The sequence below is a fragment of the Rhineura floridana genome, chromosome 7, assembly GCF_030035675.1.
Source record: "Rhineura floridana isolate rRhiFlo1 chromosome 7, rRhiFlo1.hap2, whole genome shotgun sequence".
NCBI classification, from domain to species: Eukaryota; Metazoa; Chordata; class Lepidosauria; order Squamata; family Rhineuridae; genus Rhineura; species Rhineura floridana.
Genome location: NC_084486.1, coordinates 85,188,071 through 85,211,242, shown reverse-complemented (window position 1 = coordinate 85,211,242; position 23,172 = coordinate 85,188,071). Strand labels below are relative to the sequence as shown.

The following is a 23,172-nucleotide window of genomic DNA, read 5'->3' as shown; positions in this document are numbered from 1 at the left end:
AGTCTGTAGGGAAGGAGGGCAGTCTTTCAGATATTTAGGGCCTAAGTCATTTAGGGCTTTAACCTGGGATGGGGAACATCAGGACCGGGGGCCAAATAAGGCCCTCCTGTCCTCTCCATCTCACCTTCGGGACTCTCCCCAGGCCACATACCTCAATGGCTCCACCCCTCCGTCCTGGCTTCCATCCCAAAACACCATGACAAGGCTTCTCTGTCATGTAACAAAGGGAGATTTATTAAGGAAAACTCAATACAGGTTTGGGGGAGGGTTCAGATTACTGAGGTCGCAAATCAAGACTCTAAAAGCACAATATGGAGTTCAAGACTGGATGGTAGCAATGCAGATGTCCCCACAACTCTCCATGCCCTTCCCTGCCTAACTTTAAAAGAACTAGGCATGGCAAGCTCACTTGTGGGACTCTCACCCCACATGGGAAGACTGAGCTTGGAGGTGGGCACTTCTGTGAGAAGGCTGTAACTGTTCGCGCTGGTGGAGGCAGCACTAAGCCCTTGACAAAAGGATAGTGACCTGCTCCTCCAGACTCCTCTGCCTCCTCCAGCTTGGCCACCTCTCCCGTCAAATCCACAGCCTCCCCAGTATCCAGTGTCATGTCCTGCTCTGGGGGCTAGGCAGGGGTGAAAGCCGGGGACTCCCTCACCCCATCCCTAAGAGATCTGGGTCTTTCTCCTCCCTCCTGGTTGGCTCCAGCTCACTTGTCCCGTGTGCCTCCTTGTCCTCCCCCTCCTTGTCTATCAAACACTGTCACTCCAGTCCAAACCCTGCTGGAACCGCAGGGCTCGTGACACCATCCTTGAGTGCTTTAGAATGTGTCCTTGAACTGTGATCATATCTCTTACTTGCCTGGGCAGAGAAACGTGTGTGTAGAAATCCCTGAATTGTGCTTGTCTTGAATGTAACAAATAAAAAGTCACATCTGTTGCTTCTGGATATTCCCATCATAGATATACGGCTCCTAGGTGGTTCCTTATGAGAGAATGTGGCCCTTGGGCTGAAAAAAGGTTCCCCACTCTGGCTTTAAAGTGAGAACCTTGAATGGGGCCCAAAAATGAACTGGCAACCAGCATAGACTTATGTGAGTTCTAAACAGAACCCCAGCCATTAATCTGGCTACTGCATTTTGTACCTGTTGAAGTTTCCAAGACATCTTCAAGGGCAGTCCCACATACTGTACAGTATGTTGCAATAATCCAGTCTGGAAGTTACCAATGCATAGAGTGCAGTGGCCAAGTCATCACTGTCCAAAAGGGACCTGTTGATCTCCCCATCAAAGTATTTATTTATTTATTTATTTATATCCTGCCCTTCCTTCCAGCAGAAGCCCAGGGCAGCAAACAGAAGCACTAAAAACACTTTAAAACATCATAAAAACAGGCCTTAAAATACATTAAATCAAAACAACATAAAAACAAAATAATGAAGTAGGGCATAACAAAATTCTACAAGGGAATGTAGATTGGCTCAGATAACCAAACTCATCAAGATCTGATAACCAAAGTCTTCTGCTTGACACCTAAATCCAGCTTCCCAACAGTGGGAGCTGAGCCATTCTTGTGCCACCTGCAACCACTAGACCCAATTTTGAGGATGTAAGCTTTCCTGTTTCCGAAAGTTTAGCCTTTACAGCTGAGAGAAGATAGATATCACAAAAGTGTTTCCTTAATAGCTCACAAAAGCAGAATAAAAGAACCCACCTAACATGATGATTTTTCATCTCCTCACAGGATCGGAAATAACAAGTTTCTCAACCATCCCAAATAGCTAGAAAATGCCACACAGCTCAGAGACAAAGGGTATGACTTGCATGCAGAAGAGCCCATATATAACCCTCCAGCGACAAGATCTCAGGTAGCCAGACATCTGCTAGACTGCGACTGCTACACAGAGTAGATTAAATGCAGCCCTCCAAGCCTCTCTGTCTGGTCCTTGGGACTGTCCCCATGCCACATCCTCTTTCCAGCCACACCCCTTCTCCCATGTCACAGCCCTCACTAGCTCTACCCTCTCCAGGAGTCTTTTTACCTGGTCAGAATGTGAATTCTAATAATGCCTCATGCTTGCCTGGATAGAGGACAGAGAGGAGTATGTGAGTGTAGAAACTAAGTTACTGCATAAGGGTAACATTTACATTAATTTCTCTACCCCGCTTTTGCTTCTGGGCCCGCCCACCACTTCCCCGGCCAAAGCCTTCCCAGAAGGGGATGCGGCCCTCGGTCTGGAAACAGTTCCCCACCCTCCAATACTGAACTAAAAAGACCAACAGCCTGACAGGAAGGCAGAATTTATGTCCATATACTGCTGGCAACAAGGGATTTTTTGAAAAAAGAAAAATGAATTGTTTCCTTCATTTAAGTGAAAAACACAACACAGGGCTAAAGTAGGTAAAAACTGCCCCTGACCTGGCCTCACCTCACCATATTTAACTGCTTAAAGCCGTTTCCCTCCATTGCCTGGCTCACTTCTAGTATCAGTCAGGCTGTGGGGGAAACCAGCCACTTTGTTCCCCTCCCCCACTGATATAAGAAAGAAGGAGATATCCCCCAATACACACACCGTCTCCACCACATTACAAGCAAATAAGCTAACATGTTTCACAAAAAAAAAAATGTAGTTTGGCCCACAGAATCAGAGAAGTGTGATGTATGCTGAGAAACTGCAGTTAGCGTGGGAAAAAAGGTTCCCTCCATTTACAGAAAGCAGGCAACAATCTGCCCTTTGTTGATCCCTTTCAGCATCACTCAAGGATGCTGAACTTGCTGCTTCCACAAACTTTAACAGGGGCATCTTATAGACTTAGCACAACGTGCCACACAGCTTCACTCTTTGGGCATCTTTTTATGAGCACACGCTTCTATGTTTGGACCTTGATAAAATGTAAACTGAGAACTTCGACTCGCTGGTTGCCTGCAAAGCATTCTAAGAATGGTGTTTCCTAATGTTCACTCCTGCACTGGCTTTGTATCCTCTCAACTGTGCCGTTCTCAGCACATTCAGCCCTCTGATTCAGGACACATTCCAAAACGTGTCCTGTCCTGCTGCTCAAACAAGAACCAGAGCAGAGGTAGCCAATGTGCTGCCCTGCAGATGTTGTTAGCCTCCAACTCCCATCATCCTTGACCATTGCCAGTCCTGGTTGTGACTGAGAACAGGAGTCCAACAATGCCCAGAGGGCACCTTGACTTCTGAACTAGAGAATACAGCACACTTCTCATAGAAACATGCTGCTCTGCTCCAGAGTTTGCTTCTTCCTTTTGAAGATTACCGTTGTAGCCCCTAATAGCGCAAGACATCAGGCCAGAGGGATCAGTAGCATGGATCCCAACTATGGTTACCTATCACATATTCCTGTCTGTTGCTGCATCATCCCTCTCCACCCTTTCAAGCACTGGAGGAGGCATGTGTGAAGTAGCGTACTGAAATGAACCCAGTCTGGAAAGAAAACAAAAAGGAACACAGTAACCAGATTCTTACATAACCTGTTGAAGTGGCAGTGTTCACATGTAATAAACCAAACCTTTTGGTTTACTGTAGTTTAGGAACATAAGAAGAGCTTGCTGGATCGGATCAGTGGCCCATCTAGCTCAGCATCCTGTTCTCACAGTGGCCAACCTGATGCCCAGGGGAAGCCCACAAGCAGGACTTGAGTGCAAGAGCACTCTTCCCTCCTGTAGCTACCAGCAGCTCATTTTCAGAAGCATACTGCTTCTGACTACGTTGGCAGAGCACAGCCATCATGGCTAGCAGCTACTGATAGCCTTATCCACCATGCATTTGTTTAATCTTTTCAAACCATCCAAGTTGGTGTGATCCACCATCCAAGTCCATTGTGAGCAAGTAGCGTGTTAGCGCACATTGCCCAATTGTTCCTGCTTTGCTCCTCTCCTGGTGCAAGTGGAACAAACAAACGAGGAAGACTTGGGTCCCCATTACATCCAGACCGCTGGCTTACTGTTTCCCAGCAAGGTTAATCACATCTTAAGGTTGGCTAGTGATCATGGGTTGTTAAGAAGCGACAAACCTTGATCCCAGGTTCAGACATAATAATAAGCCAAGGTTTCCTCGATTGTTCATCCCACTCCTGCCAAGGAAGGAACAAAGCCAGTGCTATTGGTTTTCAAATGCAAGAGCAAACAACAATCTGTTGATTATTTATTTTCTTCCTGGTTTTCACAGCATTACTGCCTTAAAAATATGACAATTTTTTGACTATTATTTGACTAGATCTTGTTTGACCAGTCAAATGCCCAAGTCTAGGTTTCATTACCACAAGGGTATGTTCACTCTAACTGCAAAGTATGAAAATAGCCTAAAATCATCGCAGAGACACTATCTCCTTCTCAGCTTATTTATTTACATTATTTATAGAACTTCTATGACAAGAAGTTCTCTGAGCAGCCCAAGGCTTGTCAACATGACACAGAAACACACTCAGGAATCAGCTGTACATCTTGCACAGGAAACTGCAATGAGTTCAAGAAGGTTTTATAGCTAAATTTCAGAGATATTCTGAGAAGGGGAGCATGTTTTGCAATGTCTATGCATCTAGATAACCGTGCCCTCTCACCCTCCCTCCCCCCAATTGCTGCTCCTCTTCATCCAGGATAGGCATCTGCCTAGAAACCGGATCTTTGTTTCCAAGCAGGCTCCTGCTGCTTCAGGCCCTGTTTGATGTCAGGATCCCCTTGTTCGTAGCATAATCAACATCTCCCAGCAACCGCCAGGCTAAGGGATTATGGGAGAAATAATCCACCAGCAGTAACTGCAGCAGAAGCTGAAGTGGGAGACAAAAGCCCTCGTTCTCATGCAAACTGAATCAGTGAGCCTGGAACTCCAGGGAGGTCCCGAATTTGACCTCACAGCTAGGACACTCTCAGAGACAATAGCCTAGGAAAGTTGCAGATTGTGCCACTCAGGCCTAGAACCTGGAAAACCCATTATCCAAGACAGGAGAGCACAGTAAGGAGATCAGTTCAAGGGAGGTAGTTTTTTGGTGGCCTTTTGTTATTTTTTTCATTTTGCAGGATGAGTGGTGTGTCACAAATATGCTTTTAATTAACAAAATATCACAACATGGGATTTAAAATCCTAAAGTTGAGAAAACAGAACAGGTATGTTTCTAGCTTTGCAAATACTGAGTTTAGGCCACATTCACACCATACATTTATTCCACTTTTATTTCACTTGAAACAGCCATGGCTTCCCCCAGAGAATCTTGGGAAGTGTAGTTTGTGAAGGGTGCTGAGGGTTGTTAGGAGACCTCCAATAGCCAGAGTGGTTTAACAGTTAGTCCTCTTCCCACAGAAGTCTGGGAATTGGAGCTCTATGAGGGGAATAACGGTCTCCTAACAACTCTTAGCACCCTTCACAAACTACACTTCCCAGAATTCTTTGAGAGAAACCATGAGTGTTTCAAATGGAATAATAGTGAAATAAATATACAGCGTGAATGCAGGCTGGGTGACCTAAATTGTATTCCATCATGAGGGTTAGAAACATTCTTTAATTATTAAAGTCAATGGCTTAATAGCATGTCTTAAGTCCAGGAGTTAAGTGACTTTATACTATAAAAGCTCCTCCTAAGAAAATTGCATTTTACTACTATTCCCTCTATATTTAGAAGAGCAATACAAAACAAATCTGCCTTAAGAAAGGCTGAAAAAATCCCAAGAGTCTTGTCATCCCAATGCTTTAAAATCTGATATTGCTTCCTAACAGTTTGATCCTAACACCTGGCAGTTTTTAATATCTGTCACACCTCATCACTAGGATCAATCAAATAGAGGTTTTATTTTAAACTGATTGTTTTTATATTTTTATTTCTTTAATATTAGCTACCCAGAGCCTCTTAGATCAAAATTCAAACAATTGGAATTTAGGGAAATCCCTATTTCCTGGTTGCCTACAGATGCAATGCAGCTTTTTCTACCTGCACATGTAAGAGTTTGTAACAGCTATAGAGTAAGTGGTGTGGATAGTACATAGTGTAGTCCAGTGAATAGTTGTTCAAATCCTGGAACAGTAATGTTGCTAGATATCCTTAAGTTATCTCTTCACTTCAATTTCCATTTCAAAATTTAAAGTAATTACAGGAAAGCATATCACATTTTCCTAATGAAAAGTACTATGCATTGTTATTCAAGGTGACTTCTACTTCTCGGCCACATTCACACCATACATTTATTCCACATTATTCCACTGTAAACAGTCATGGTTCCCCTAAAGAATCCTGGGAAGTGTAGTTTATGAAGGCTGCTCAGAGTTGTTAGACCCTTATTGTCCTCTAAGAGCTACAATTTCACAATCAATCCCTCTTCCAAAGGTATTCTGGGCTGTGAGGGGAATGGAGGTCTCCTAACAACTCTCAGCACCCATTACAAACTATAGTTCCCAAAATGCTTTGGGGGAAGCCATGACTGTTTAAAGTGGAAGAATAATGGAATAAATATATGGTATGAATGTGTCCCTAATCTGGTTTTGAAAAGGTTAAGTCACAATGCCTATTAAGTGTACATCTGAGAAACCCAGGAACAGTACGTTATTTATTTATTTATTTGATTTGTAACCTGCCCTTTCGCCTAGTAGGAGCCCAGGGCGGCAATCAAAAGCTCTAAAAACACTTTAAAACATTATAAAAACAGACTTCAAAATATATTAAAACACAACAACCATTATAAACATATTAAAACAAAACATCTTTAAAAACATTTTCAAAAAGCTTTAAAAACATTTTTAAAAAAGGTTTAAAAATATATTATAAAGCAATTCCAACACAGATGCAGACTGGGATAAAGTCTCTACTTAAAAGACTTGTTGAAAGAGGAAGGTCTCCAGTAGGGACCGCAAAGATAACAGATGGTGCCTGTCTAATATTTAAGGAGAGGGAATTCCAAAGGGTAAGTGCCACTACACTAAAGGTCCATTTCCTATGTTGTGCGGAATGGACTTCCTGATAAGATGGTATTTGCAGGAGGCCCTCACCTGCAGAGCGCAGTGATTGACTAGCTATATAAGGGATAAGACGGTCTTTTAGGTATCCTGGTCCCAAGTTGTATAGGGCTTTATACACCAAAACTAGAACCTAGAACTTTTCACAGCAGCCTTCCACAGCTATGCTGGCTGGGGCTGATGGGAGTTGTAATCCAAGACATCTGGAGGGCACCAGTTTGGGGAAGGCTATTCTACAGGCTATGATGCCAAAATTAGCGTTGCACTGGAAGTCACTAGTCTAGGACTGTTAATTGTTTGTATTTATTTACTTACTGAATGTATATACCACCTTATGCAATGATATGTTTTGTGAGTTCCTCATCCTCAGATTTGTGGACTTAGATGGCACAATCAGCTGAAGTCCTTTTACAGTCTATTTACATGGTCCAGTGAGGTCAGATGGTGCCTCCAACACAAAACCACCATCACTTCCTTTGCTCTGGACCTCAGGGGTCTCCACAATACACGCCGGATGTCTAGAATTTGTGGGCATGACCGCATCACAATTACATATCTCTTCGGAAGATTTGGGAAGATAGATTTTGTTTATGCTCAGTGTCTAATCAGCTGCAGTCTTCAGGTCTGGGAGGAGATCCTCCCTGCTCCATCAAACTTATAGGGTCCCTGATAATTTACTGCTGTCTCCTGTTGAGCACTGGCTGATTTGATTATCTGCTCTCTTTAGCATTTTATTGTGCTTTGATTTCCTCAGTCCCAAGGAAGCTTTAAAGAAATAGCCCAATAGGAATATAGGAGGCTGCCTAATACTGCGTCAAACCATTGGTCCATCGGGCTCAGTATTGTCTACACTGCTTGGCAGCAGCTCTCCAGTGTTTCAGTGAGGGAGTCTTTCCCAGCCCTGTATGAAGATCCAGGGACTGAACCTGTGACTGTCTGCATGCAAAGCATGTCTTCTTCAACCACTGAGCCAAGACCCTTCTCCTATACAATATATTGGCAGTACAGTATCATTAGCCCACAGTCACAATGCTGTATGGGATGCTGTATGAAGAACAAGGCAGATGCTGCACAGGGAACAGCACGCTGGGGGTCAGAAAATGCCACGAAGAACCTACCATTAATATGACTGAATCCCACCCGTTTAAGAGCAGATCCACTCTCCCCAGTATCAAGGTAGACCATGTGATAGCTGCACACTTGGCAAGCTAATGAGTTACAATCATGGTGAGCCCTGGAGTGCTGGATGGATATGGAGTGACAGGCATGCCAATCAGGGGCAGTGTTCAAAAGGGGCAAGGCTGGGTCAAACTTGCAGCGTTCTTCCCCACACATTCCGGATAAAGCCATGGAGAGCAACCATCCTCACCATCTCACTGAGTCTTGCGAGTAAGGTCTTAATCCCCATGGTGATCTTCTGCTTACACTGGAGGACCAACAGCTGCTGAGTAATGACTCAGCCCCAGGTTTTTCCTGGAAAGCTGTGCAATTAATCCTACCACAGAGACCCCATCAGAAAAGATGATAAGGGGGAACAAACAGCTATCAACAAGAAATGTGGCTTTCTTGGCTATAATAAAGGAAGTACTTTGCTACATCCCCACTACAGTGCCTGCCACATCACAACTGTGCAACATATGCAGGCCCTTAGGCACACGTGCACACACACACACGCCAGCAAGAATCCCAACCCCCCATCCGACACCCCCCCCCGTCCTCTGAAATTCCAGCATGTTCACATCAGATCCAGAAGGCTAGCATCTGGCCACACACCTCTACTGCTAAGGCCAAGGTCTCACCACCTGGGCCAGCCCAATCAGAGTGGCATGGGGTGCCATAATTCCAGGGGCATCTGCCTCAGTTTATGTAAATACTTGGGAGACAGAGCAAATGTTGGCACTTTTTGGAGGCAGCACACAAAGCCAGCTCAGCAACTCATGGGCTAGGCAAGACTTTCAGTATTTCAGGGGGCACAATCTGATATTTGGAACATATAATGTAGTTGTCTAGGGAACATTAAAATTAAGAAAATAGTATTCTGATCAACTCTTGGTCACTGCATGTGGTAGTATTGTACTGCTCAGCATATGGTAAGATTTTTGGAGGGAGGGAATTTTAATTTGCTTATGATAGCAAAACCCTAGGCAAACATTGCCCACCATTGTAACAGTAATAAACAGCAGGAAGTCAAAAGATAAACTGACAGATAAACAATCTAAACAGAGGGTGAGCTGCAGAGAGCATTAATCTCAACTAGCTGCAACATGTTAACCAAAATGTTTAGCATTTATATAGCATTTTAGAATGTTTTAAAATGTGCTGCATATATTATTTCAGTAATAACGCCGCACAAAGTAAGGTCAGTTTTATTGTACCCACACTGCAGATGAGGGACTGAGGCTAAGAGACCACTGGCTTTCTAAGACCTCGGAGTGAGTTTGTGGCAAAGGAAACATTTGAACTGAAGACCTCCTGGTTCACAGCTCGGTCCCTTAGATGCTTCATTATACCAGCCTTGTAAATAAGCCAACAAAAGTTGGGTGTTTTTTTTTTAAAAAAAAGACTACCCTGTATTGCCATCAGGGTAGAAGTGCCATCCTCCAACCCCACACATGGAAATGCAGGTTTCTAGCCTCCTGGCAAGCTAGCAAAACATAAGCACACACACACACATACCAGCCTTCCACCAAGTAGACTGACAGAGGCAAAATGGAGGGATCCATTTCCATGCTGATTGCAGAGAAAGGGGCTTTCCTCCCTCACCATCTAGCACAGAAACCAAGTACTGTAGGGCCCTGCTTTACGGCGCTTTGCTAATAAGGCGATCTCAATTAGATGCAATTAGACTAAAGCCCCACTCATACGGTGCTTGTTCCGCTTTTACGGCGGTTTTCGGGTATCACACACCATTCTATTCAATGAGTTCCGCTTTACAGCAGTTTTCGCTTTACAGCGGGGGTCCGGAACATAACCAGTCATATGAGTGGGGCCCTACTGTAGGCTGGGCTGTTGGAGAAGGGTCAGCCTCCACCACATCAATCTCCTGGTTGCCTGTGGCCACCCTGGGCTCCTGCTGGGAGGAGGGGCAGAATATAAATCACATAATAAAATTAATAAATAAGTTTCTAAAAACAAGGCTGCCACTGCGCATCCTTGGACAAGCCTTGGACACTCATACCCTGTAAAATGTGGATGTCCACATGTCAGCAAACTAACTGGCTACAGTTAGCAATTAATTTACCACAAGGGCCATATCTAGAGATTCAAAGGCCTTGTCACTGGCCTTGGTTATCCATGACAGAAAGCAGCAGAGGTGCATACAATGTGCTAGGACCATCTGTCCATACCCTAGATGGATCTGAGAGTCAGTGACTGTAACTGTTTATTTATTTATTTATTTAAATAATTTATATCCCCTTTTCACACGTTTCTTAAAGCAGCTTACAAAGAAAAAATAAAATATACAATGTACAAAATTTTAAACATAGATTAAAACATCAGAAAATAAGAACATTAGAATAACATTCATGGCACAAAGACCTCCTGAAATAAAAACTGTTTTGACCTGGCATCTGAAACTTTGCAGAAACAGTGCCTGCCTGGTTTTTACTGGGAGGGAGTAGAAATTTGGGCCCATTATATTGAAGGCACAACTCTTTGCTGACATAAGTCATGCTTCTGGACCATGGGGGACCATTAATAGCTTTCCATGTTAGAAATCCATACTTGCTCTCCACTGGGAGACCAAAGCAAAGAAGCCCTCTACCACCAGAGTCACCCCTTGCTGCAACATTGGGACCACACACACTCCCAAGAGCAAAACACAGACTCAAGGTGCTTTCACCACATCCCCCAACATACAGCCATTTCTCCATATCACTCTCAGCACCCAGAAGCTCATTTTCCCATAATGCAGGGAGGAGGGACCTGTGGCCCTCCAGATGTTGTTGGATTTCCAACCCCCATCAGCCTCACCCAACAAGGTCAACAGTAAGGGATGATGGGAGATGTAGCCCAACAGCATCCAGAGGGCCAGAGGTTCCCCACTCCTGACGCAATGCTTTGTAATCACACATGCCATTTGTACATTGCATCTGAAGGTCTAGCAAAGCCATCAGAAAAAAAGCCTGCCTTCACTTCTTAGCATAAATCTTAATCTCTGTGCCTGCCTGTACAACAACGCTACCGGGTGAACAAGACACTGCAGGAAAGGGGAGGAGGAGAGGGCGGCCAGGGCTATACCTTCCCTTCCCCCATCTATTTCATTTCAATGCACAAAAGTGGGGGGAGGCATCTGCTGAAGCCATCAAGCCCTTCCACCCTAAAGCTGGGGAACAAAGAACATGATCAGAGCAAGCAGACCCTTACCCTTCCACAATCCCTCTCCTCCTCTCAACTTTGCAGGCAGAGTGTTACCAATGATTCCCTAAAACCCAGCCCTGGTAGTTTGAGCACTGAAGAGTTCTTTAGTACTTTTCGCCCCTATCCGTCCTCAGCATATGGCCTGGGACTGGAAAGTTAAAATGGCACTGCTTTCCCCAGTCTCCTTCAATCCCTGCAGGACCAAACTGCAGTGTCAGAACTTTCAGGGGCTGCAGCTTCTTCTTTACATAGAACGGTGATTCACAAACTTCCAAAGGGTAGCTAGTTTCCCATTGCAGTACACCCTCTGCCAAACAGGCTCAAGCTGGACCACAAAGAGCACCAATAGAGGCAAGAGTCCAAATTATCAGCATACAGAATTACCTCTTGTAACTCCCTAGCTCCCAGCAGCACTCACAACTGCTCTCAGGAGAAAAAGAGGGAACAGAATATGAGAAGCATTCATAGAACTGTAAGGAACAAAGCTTAAGAATGCTTGACTTGGACTGTACACACACCATACATTTTAAGCCTATTATTTCTTCCAAAGAATTCTGGGAACCGCAGTTTGCCCCCTCAATGAACTACAATTCCCAGCCAATGACAATTCCTGGGATTCTTTGGAGGAAATAATGTACTTTAAATGTACAGGGTGACCCTGGACCAGTCCCTATCTCTTAGCCTAATCTAGCCTACCTCACAGGATTGCTGTGAGGATAAAATTATAGAGGGCATATGTGCCATCCTGAGTTGCTTGGAGGAAAGGATATAAATGCACTTTATTTTACATTCTTGCCTTACAGAGGAGCATTTATAGCTAATGCTTCTGGAAACTGATATAAATGTAATGATAAATAAATAAATAAGACGATAGCACCTACTGTTATTCAACAGTCAAACAAAAACTCCAGTGTCTAAATGCAGAAAGAGGGTCTGGCAGAGCATACTCACAACAGGGAAAGCCAGAAACCAAGAAAGGTATGCACGCAAAGTTTGTTCAACCCAATGCAACACACATGTCCCAAGATAATATGCAACACATGAAATGAGCCTTTATAGCCACCGCCTCTATCACATGCTCCACAGGATGCTTCTGAAGGTCTCCCAGTTTAGTGAGTCCTTCCACTTGGGGAGCCTGTCCCAATAGCCATGTTACACAACTTTCTCACAGGCCTCCTCACACCTGCTCATTTTCTCCCCAGCCAAACATGGTATCTAATCCTAATTCACCCTCCAATTTGCACACATCATGCACACCCCTCCCCAAGTCTCTCAAAGCAGAGAGACTAAGACTCCGCACTAGGCCTTCCAGATGTTGGACTCCAACTCCCATCAGCCCCAGCCAGCATGGCCCACAACGAGGAATGATGGGAGTTGTGGTCCAACTGGAGAGCTACAGGTTCACCACCCCTGCTCTACACATTATCACGGGCCCAGCCTAGGCTATCCTGGCTGCTGGTTCACTAGGGCTGTTGGTGCCACACTGGAGAAGCACCTTGGCATCCACAACCCTCTCCTCAGAGGCAGTAGGACAAGCCGAAATGCTCCTCCTCTGAAGCACCTGTGATTGACTCTCAATAGGTGTAAATCCCATCCCAGTTCACACCAGCACTGCTCCACAGGGCAGGGGATTCAGCAGCCTAATGCCAGGCAGGGGAGGGCTCTGGCACATAGCCTGGCGTTTATCAGCCCATGCTCCTGGCACACGTTCAGAGATGCGGAGGAGGCCAGGGCCAAACTTTCTTCATGAATGCGAGGAGAGAGCGGGGGAAGCCCAATAGTCCAGACTGAGCAGCTCACTGGCTGGCAAGCGGCTGCCCCATGAGGAGCAGAAAGAAGAGGCACAGTAAGGAGCGCCACAAGCCCGACAGGGCAGCCTCCTCTGCCCCCTCCCCTTTCAGGGAGAAAGTAAGACGAAGCCACAAGCGAAGCGCTTCCAGACCGACCCGCCGCAGGGACGAGTCGAGGAAGCAGCCGGACGGTTCGGGCTGATGATGGCGAAGGCAGATTCGGCTCTGGGCAGTGTTCAAACGGGGCAGAGAAGGGGGGTGGCACGCCAGAAACCTCGCTGGCCTCCAGATTGGCTCCTTTCGATTTCGTGCAAAGCAAGGATCGCCGCGGCGGGACAACGCAGCCAACTCAGCTCCCCAGAAAAGGGGAGATGGAGGGAGGACGCAAAGTGACTCGGAGCTGGGGAAAGGCAGCCCAAAACTCTCGGCACACAAATCGGCTGGGCATTTTTTTAAGGGGGGTGAACTCAACCGGCGGGGGTGAGCTCTCCCTTTCGGCTCTTACTGGGCCTAAAGCGCATTCCCGCCTGCCCGCCACCGGAAAGCGGATCGCGACCTCCCGCTACCCTCTTGCCCCGTACCTGGCCTGGCCGCCTCCATGGTGCCGGTCCACAGCTCGGCCGCTCAGGGGCACAGTTCCCCGGCTGGCTCACAGCGCCGCCGCGTCTCGACAAGTTTGAACAGGCTCCTCCCCTCGGCTGCCCGGGACTGGTGTCTTGGATCCGCCTCCCCCTTCTCCTCCGCCTAGTCCCCCTTTCCCCACCTCGGCCTGGACACACACACACACACCCAGACTGGATGCCCCAACTCCAAGGATTAGACTCCAGTCCACAGGCGCGCTCCGAGCTTATCCTCGCATCGCCACCCGTGGACGCATCTCAGGGTCGCCTGGTAATAATACACCATGCACCTGACTTTTTGTACCCACACATCGTGAAACACAACCAACACAAACACACACAATAACTGCTACTTTAGCTGCTACTAATGTGCTTTAGGCTGTACAGGAGAAGGCCCCTCTCCGAAGCCATACACGCTCCATCAGACACCTCCCTCATCCGTCTTTCTGCATCTTCAGAGCCACCCCCTTCATACACAAACACACACACATACACACTGCATTCGATCAGGGCACACGCGCCCCAGTCTCCACCATGAGGCTCGCTCTGGTTCCACACCTTTCCCCAAAAGTGTGCTATTATTATTATTTATTAGATTTGTCAGTCACTTGCTACAAGAAGGTCTCCAATGTGCCTTCAAGTCGAGTAAGACTTATGGCGACCCTATGAATCAGCAGCCTCCAACAGCATCTGTCATGAAACACCCTGTTCAGATCTTGTAAATTCTGTCTGTGGCTTCCTTTATGGAATCAATCCATCTCTTGTTTGGCCTTCCTCTTTTTCTACTCCCTTCTGTTTTTCCCAGCATTATGGTCTTTTCTAGTGAATCATGTCTTCTCATTATGTATCCAAAGTATGATAACCTCAGTTTCATCATTCTAGCTTCTAGTGATATCTCTGGTTTAATTTGTAGAATCTTGAGCATTACTTTACTTGCATGGGATATTAAGGCAAGAGTTCAATAATTACTGCATTCTCTGGGATCTCCTTTCTTTGGAATTGGGATATATATTGAACGCTTCCAGTCTATGGGCCATTGTTTGACAAATTTTTGTCAAAATCTGGACAGATTCAGTCTCAGTAGCTTGTAGCAACTCTATTGGTATGCCATCTGTTCCTGGTGATTTGTTTCTTCCAAGTATTTTAAGAGCAGCTTTCACCTCACATTCTAAAATTTCTAGTTCTTCATCATATGGTTCTTCCATGAATGAATCTGTCATCCTTGCATCTCTTTTATAGAGTTCTTCAGTGTATTGCTTCCATCTTCCTTTTATTTCATCTCAGTCAGTCAGTGTGTTCTCCTGTGATTATACAACATCCCTACTCTTGGTTTAAATTTCCCTTTCGTTTCCCTAATCTTTTGGAATAGGGCTCTTGTTCTTCCCTTCTTGTTGTCCTCTTCTATTTCTATACAATAACTATTGTAATAGTTCTCTTTGTACCTATGAACTAGTCGCTGTATTGTTGCATTTAGGGTCCTGACTGTGTTTCTTTTGCCTTTTGTTTTTGTTTTCCTTCTCTCTTTAACCATTTGAAGAGTTTCTTCAGTCATCCATTGAGGTCTTTCTCTCTTTTTAACTAGAGGTATTGTCTTTTTGCATTCTTCCCTGATAATGTCTCTGACTTCACTCCATAGTTCTTCTGGTTCTCTGTCTAACTAAGTTTAAAGCCTCAAATATGTTCTTTATTTAATCTTTATATTCTTCTGGGATGTTATTTAAATTGTATTTTGGCATTATGATTGCTTTGTTGGTCTTCTTTAGCTTTACTCTGATTTTCGATATGACCAGTTCATGATCTGTACCGCTGTCTGCTCCTGGTCTTGTTTTTGCAAAAAGTATGGAACTTCTCCATCTTCTGCTACCAATTATATAATCAATTTGATTCCTATATTGACCATTCAGTGATGTCCACGTGTACAGTTGTCTTTTCGGTTGCTCAAAAAATGTGTTCGCAAGAAACAAATTATTGGCTTCACAGAATTCGGTAAGTCTTTCTCCTGCTTCATTTCTGTCTCCTAAGCCCCATTTCCCCACAATTCCTAGTTCTTGTCTGTTCCCTACTTTTGCATTCCAGTTCCCCATGATTATCAGAACAATAATTCCATAAAAAAACAAAATAAATGATAATAATAAAACAGCAATAACAACCACCTGCATACAGCCAAAGAAAGCTTTGGCAGCACTCTAATAACAAAACGTATAGTATATAAAAAGTCTATAAAAACCGGGGGGGGGGAGAGAAGTCTTTACCTGGCACAGATGTCAATGAAGGCATCAGGCAGACCTCACTGGGGAGCACATTCCACACAAGGGGGGCCACAACTGAAAAGGCCTTCTCTCGTCACCACCCTCCAAGCCTCCCTTGGAGGTCTTCAGTGGATGCACAGACCTGTTCCATCCCAACCTAAGGTAGGCCACATCAGTATCATAACCACCTTCCCCACCTTTCACTTTTTCTTTATTTAAAAAAGAAAAAAAGGACCAGCTGCAAAGAACAAGCCTCCTGCATGTTTCATAATTGTGTAAATTAGAAGATTTTGATGCCTGCAGTTTGTCATGCAGAGGTGAGAAAAGTGCATGTGCATGCCAAAATTTCCTCTGATATTAAAAGTGTAAGATGCTTGATCTCCTTTGCAGCTGGTCATTCTCAAAAAGTTGAGAAAGCATCCCTTGGTAATGGCTTCCCTCCTTACACTTAAGTGATCTGTTCTAGGTGTGGGAGCTCCAATATGATCCCCTGGAACAGCATCCCCATTAATTTCAATGGAGTGAGCCAGTCTGTGTGTGCAGTGCTTAGGAAGGGGTTCTGATAGCATTTTCCATGGAAATGAATGGGGACTCCTGCACAGGCAAGACATACATGGATGGAGCCACTGAAAACAGCCTTTGCCAGAGGCAGCAGCCATCTTTCCATGCAATAAACTCAGGCCACATCCACACTATATATTTAAAGCACTATTATACCATTTAACGGTCAGGGCTTCTCCCAAATAATCTTGGGAACTGTCGTTTGTTAAGGGTGCTGAGGGTTGTCAGAAGGCCTCTTTTCCCCCCACAGAGCTACAATTCCCAGAGTTCCCTGGGAAGAGGGGCTGATTGTTAAAGACTGTTAAAGAGATATAAAGTGCTTTAAATGTATGGTGTGCATGTGGTCTCAATGCAAAATCAGAGGGAAAAGAAGAAGAGAGAAATAATTTAAATTCTGCTATTGGAATAAAGTGGAGCTAGCGTGAGTGAGTGAACAGAGCACTGGACATGGGTTCAATCCCAGTTCAGAGAAGGATTCACTCAGTGATCTCATTTGGAGCCTCAGTTCTCTATATATAAAATGGGAATATCTGCGTGCTTTATAGGATGGCGATAAGAATGGGTAAGTTATAAAGCACTCTAGATATGAAAACTGCCAGATAAATCAGCAGTAATAAAAAAATTAAGGACATTTTATTTGCATGTTTTATTCTAGTTAAATAATTGAGGTGGGGAGAAGGTTGTGCACAGTCTGAAATTTTATATCAGGAACTGGAATAAGAAGGAGGGCCTTGGAACATGACTAGGGGTGGGGCAGGAATTATTGTTGTTGTTGTTATTATCATTATTATTTACATTTGTATACTGCCCCATAGCTGAAGTTCTCTGGGCGGTTCACAACAATTAAAAACTTTAAAAACAAATATACAAATTTAAAAACACATTTTTAAACAACAATAAAGAAATCCCACCTCCTCTCTACAGGAAGGCCCAGAGCTCCCTTCTTAGAGACTTAGATCTTTTGGAAAAACTGCTCATGTTTCAGAAATTTGCTTTTCAAAAAACAGAAGTGAAGATTTTCAGAATGTTTTGTTGCTTAGCATAATGCAGGATTTGTAACTAAATTCATGACCATAAAGGATTCCTAGACAAGCTTATTAAAATAATTTATTATTAAATAGAGCCACTGTGGTGTAGTGATTAAGGTGTTGGACTACGACCTGGGAGACCAGGGTTCGAATCCCCACACAGCCATGAAGCTCACTGGGTGACCTTGGGCCAGTCACTGCCTCTCTGCCTCAGAGGAAGGCAATGGTAAACCCCCTCTTACCATGAAACCCTATTCATAGGGTCGCCATAAGTCGGAATCGACTTGAAGGCAGTCCATCATCATCATCATTATTAAATAGTAATGATGAGTGATAAAACGTGAAAGTTTCAAAAGGTGTAAAAGCATCTCTCCCAGGAAGGGCCATAGCTCAGTGTTTGAACATCTGCCTTGCATGAAGAATGTCCCAGATTCAATCTCCAGGTAGGGCTGGGAATGTTCCCCATCTGAAACCCTAGAGAGCTGCTAATAGTCAGTGTAAGCAGCACTGAGCCAGATGGACCAGTGGTCTGACTGTATAAAACAGCTTGACAAAGTTCAAGTCATCTCATCTACACCTTCTTTTATCCAGCCCTAAGCTCCCTTCCCTTCCCATGGATGTGCTATGTCTCTATCCTGTCGTTTAGTTCTGCTCTCCAAATCTGTGCCTAAGCAAAGGTGTGCAGAGTACGGTGCAGACTGGCCTCTCTCCAGCTGGTGATACTCCCCTACCCCCAATTACTGTCCTCATCCTCAAGCCCTCATGAATCCTTCTGAAAACACATATTCTCCCACTACTTAAACCAAGATAAAGAACCTGCGATTCCCAGAAATTGCTTCCTCCTTCAGACACTAGAGGGCACCATTAATTTACATAATCTCACAAGAATATTCTGTCCCCAATTGCTCACTATCTCTACTCCCTCCTCCCCCCCCAAAAAAGTAGGAGTGTGTTCATGCTGGATTTTTAACTTGCCTTAAACTTTAGCATTTTAAAGTACTATTCACTTGAGTAGTTCCCCCCGCCCCACTAATATTTTGTAAAGGTAAAGGTGTCCCCGCACTTGTAGTGCGACTCGTTTCCGACTCTTAGGGTGACGTCTTGCGACAATTACTAGGCAGACCATATATATGGGGTGGGATTGCCAGTTCCTTCCCCGGCCTTTTCTTTGCCCCCAGCATATGCCGGGTACTCATTTTACTGACCACGGATGGATGGAAGGCTGAGTGAACCTCGACCCCTTTTACCGGAGATTCGATTTCCTCCTTCCGTTGGAATCGAACTCCAGCCGTAAGCAGAGTTTCGACTGCGTTACCGACGCTTACCACTCTAAGTTACAACAAATGGCACCCCTGGAAGCCCAAATCACCTCCCACTGCCCTCAGACATTTTTGCCTGTCTAGCCTCAGGCCATGATGGTGACAGGTCTTCTAATGCTCATTTTAAATGTTTCAGTTGTCCCCATGCATTAAGCATATGGATGTATGTGCAAAGTTCTTTAAATCAACTCGGGTTTAAATCAGTTTATAAAACCAATACTATATGGTTATTTACCCTGTTCTGAACTTGCCCAAGGAAAGTTATTCTGCAGGTGGAAGATTTCAATGTGGAACAAACTCCATTCATTAGGAAGTTCTTCCTAAAGTGTAATTTAAATCTGCTGTCATACTGTTTAAGCCAATCGGTAAATGGGCTGTATTGGCTGGGTCTGATGGGAGTTCTAGTCACGCATTCTGGTGGGTGCCAGATTGGGAAAAGGTGGTTGAAATATTTGAAGACCGTCAACACTTCCCTTCCTTTCACTTGGCCTCAACATACCCAGTTCATTCCAGCGTCCTTCACATGATTTATTTTCTTTTATAATTCTTGAAACTCATTTCTAAACCCTTTCCAGTTTTTCACAATCTTTCTTTAGCAGCTAGAGGGGAGTGAAACTTTTAAGGGCATGTTTGCATGATGTTTGCACATCTCATGTACCCTGAGCTGAGGCCTGAGTGGTCCATTGTTGGATACAGACAAAGGGCCAAACTAAACAGGAAATTAATTTTATGGATGCAGTTAATGTTTGTTTCTTGTTATGTGCCTTCAAGTTGATTACGACTTATGGCGACCCTATGAATCAGTGACCTCCAAGAGCATCTGTCATGAACCACCCTGTTCAGATCTTGTAAGTTTAGGTCTGTGGCTTCCTTTATGGAATCAATCCATCTCTTGTTTGGCCTCTTTTTCTACTCCCTTCTGTTTTTCCCAGCATTATGGTCTTTTCTAGTGAATCATGTCTTCTCATTATGTGTCCAAAGAATGATAGCCTCAGTTTCATCATTTTAGCTTCTAGTGACAGTTCTGGTTTGATTTGTTCTGACACCCAATTATTTGTCTTTTTCGCAGTCCATGGTATGCGCAAAGCTCTCCGCCAACACCACATTTCAAATGAGTTGATTTTTCTCTTATCCGCTTTTTTCACTGTCCAACTTTCACATCCATACATAGAGATCGGGAATACCATGGTCTGAATGATCCTGACTTTAGTGTTCAGTGATACATCTTTGCATTTGAGGACCTTTTCTAGTTCTCTCATAGCTGCCCTCCCCAGACCTAGCCTTCTTCTGATTTCTTGACTATTGTCTCCATTTTGGTTAATGACTGTGCCGAGGTATTGATAATCCTTGACAAGTTCAGTGTCCTCATTGTCAACTGTAAAGTTACATAAATCTTCTGTTATCATTACTTTAGTCTTTTTGACGTTCAGCTGTAGTCCTGCTTTTGTGCTTTCCTCTTTAACTTTCATCAGCATTCGTTTCAAATCATTACTAGTTTCTGCTAGTAATATGGTATCGTCTGCATATCTTAAATTATTGATGTTTCTCACTCCAATTTTCACACCTCCTTCATCTTGGTCAATCCCGCATATAGATTAAACAAATAGGGTGATAAAATACACCCGTCTCACACCCTTTTCTATTGGGAACCAATCAGTTTCTCCATGTTCTATCTTTACAGTAGCCTCTTGTCCAGAGTATAGGTTGTGCATCAGGACAATCAGATGCTGTGGCACCCCCATTTCTTTTAAAGCATCCCATAGTTTTTCATGATCTACACTGTCAAAGGCTTTGCTGTAATCTATAAAGCACAGGGTGATTTTCTTCTGAAATTCCTTGGTCCATTCCATTATCCAACGTATGTTTGCGATATGATCTCTGGTGCCTCTTCCCTTTCTAAATCCAGCTTGGATGTCTGGCATTTCTCACTCTATATATGGTAAGAGCCTTTATTGTAGAATCTTGAGCTTTACTTTACTTGCATGGGATATTAAAGCAACATATCTATAATTACTGCATTCTCTGGGATCTCCTTTCTTTGGAATTGGGATGTATATTGAACGCTTCCAGTCTATGGGCCATTGTTTAGTTGTCCATATTTCTTGACAATTTTTTGTCAAAATCTGGACAGATTCAGTCTCAGTAGCTTGTAGCAACTCTATTGGTATGCCATCTGTTCCTGGTGATTTGTTTCTTCCAAGTATTTTAAGAGCAGCTTTCACCTCACATTCTAAAATTTCTGGTTCTTCATCATATGGTTCTTCCACGAATGAATCTGTCATACTTGCATCTCTTTTATAGAGTTCTTCAGTGTATTGCTTCCATCTTCCTTTTCTTTCATCTCTGTCAGTCAGTGTGTTCCCCTGTTGATTATTCAACATCCCTTTTCTTGGTTTAAATTTCCCTTTAATTTCTCTAATCTTTTGGAATAGGGCTCTTGTTCTTCCCTTTTTGTTGTCCTCTTCTATTTCTATACAATAACTATTGTAATAGTTCTCTTTGTGCCTATGAACTAGTCGCTGTATTGTTGCATTTAGGGTCCTGACTGTGTTTCTTTTGCCTTTTGTTTTTGCTTTCCTTCTCTCTTTAACCATTTAAAGAGTTTCTTCAGTCATCCATTGAGGTCTTTCTCTCTTTTTAACTAGAGGTATTGTCTTTTTGCATTCTTCCCTGATAACGTCTCTGACTTCACTTCATAGTTCTTCTGGTTCTCTATCAACTAAGTTTAAAGCCTCAAATCTGTTCCTTATTTGATCTTTATATTCTTCTGGGATGTTATTTAAATTGTATTTTGGCATTATGATTGCTTTGTTGTTCTTCTTTAGCTTTACTCTGATTTTTCTGCAATTAATGTGGACTTTAAAAAAAAATGTAGATAGCAGCCATGGGTTGCCCCACATGCAACATTTGGATAGGGACCACAGGGGGTGGGAGAATTTAACTCTTTCCCCAGTGGTGTTCCTGAGAAATCTCTCTCTCTCTCTCTCTCTCTCTCTCTCTCTCTCTCTCACTCACTCACTCACTCACTCACTCACTCACACACAGATTACACACACAAAAAAACCTGCTATCTGTATCAGGAAGAAAGCCTCCATTGGCAGCAATGGATCCTTCCTAATGCAAAAGAAGCTTTGAGGGGAGGAATTTTCATCCAGACTACAGAAAGGGAAAAGGTTAAACTCTCCCTCCTCATCCCCTGCAATCCTGACACTGTTCATGTACATTAATTACATTCATGCCATTAATTAGTTTGGCTCGTTATGAAGTTACATTGGGTCCTTGTGGCCAAAAGTATTATAGGGGCCCACCTCGACCCTTTGTTTTGGGGAGAACATCCCTTTCTTCTAGGATAGTGCTAGTGCATTCAGTCAGAAGCAGAAGATGTTTCTCTACAGACAGGCCTTCAGATAAACAGAAATGTTGCCTCTACCTAGGGATAGGGAAGAAATTCAATTCAGTTAGCATTTAAAGGTGAACCTACCTAATTCGCACTTTTCAAAACAGTAAGCGAACCAAAACACAGGTAAACTTCAAAATGTACACTTCTCCGAATTTTACAATGCAGTTCTCCAGCCAAGTAATGTTTACAAAAATGCATATACTAAGGTAGTGTGCATAAAGATGCATACATTAGTGAAAATAACATGCAAGCATGCATTATATTAGGGGAAACTGGTGTGCAAAAATGCATAGAAAATGTGTATATTAAGAGAAATTTGCACAAACATGAGGCCTTTTTTTAAACACACATGAGCGTGCGCGTACACACACACACATACACACATGTGGAGGTATGGAGAACTCAACTTAAGATTGGGAAAATGAGAAACTGAGAGAAACTGAACATATTCCCACCCCACCTCTTCCTACATTTGTCTTTTCTCAAAGTACTCTGGAACTGAGCATCTACCTCTCTCTCTCTCTCTCTCTCCCTCTCACTCACTCTCACTCACTCACTCACTCACTCACATACACACACACACACACACACACACACACACACACAGTGGCATCATACAAAGAAACTGCTCTAATCCCTTTCTGAGCGAACAAGAACAAAAATCTCTACTGATTAGGGTACCTCCTACTCATCTGCTCCAGGCAAGTCTGAACAATCCACCCTCCTCTGATGTGTAAAATAAAAGGTTGGAATTTGCATACTACAAAAGGTTAGAATTTTTTAAACAAGTGGAAAAGATTGGATAGGACCAAGTTTACACAAGTTGTGCTATAAGGCTAAACAGCACTATGACTTTCTGAAGCTGTAGGGGAGTAATCAG

At 43.8% G+C, this 23,172-nt stretch overlaps 1 protein-coding gene across 8 annotated transcripts in view; it reads right to left on the bottom strand.

Moving 5' to 3' along the window:
• Nucleotides 1-23,172, bottom strand: part of LZTS2 (leucine zipper tumor suppressor 2) — a 75,898-nt gene that overhangs the window by 18,898 nt on the left and 33,828 nt on the right. For 4 of the 8 annotated variants that reach the window (XM_061636192.1, XM_061636193.1, XM_061636191.1 and 1 more), the window contains exon 3: nucleotides 22,201-22,322. The exons of 3 other annotated variants lie outside the window; for them this stretch is intronic. In XM_061636192.1, the coding sequence (XP_061492176.1) occupies nucleotides 22,201-22,227 (27 nt within the window). In that variant the 5' untranslated portion in view covers nucleotides 22,228-22,322. Of the gene's footprint in view, nucleotides 1-13,696; nucleotides 13,799-22,200; nucleotides 22,323-23,172 lie in introns of those variants that run through there. One more of the 8 variants, XM_061636198.1, reaches the window with a different exon arrangement.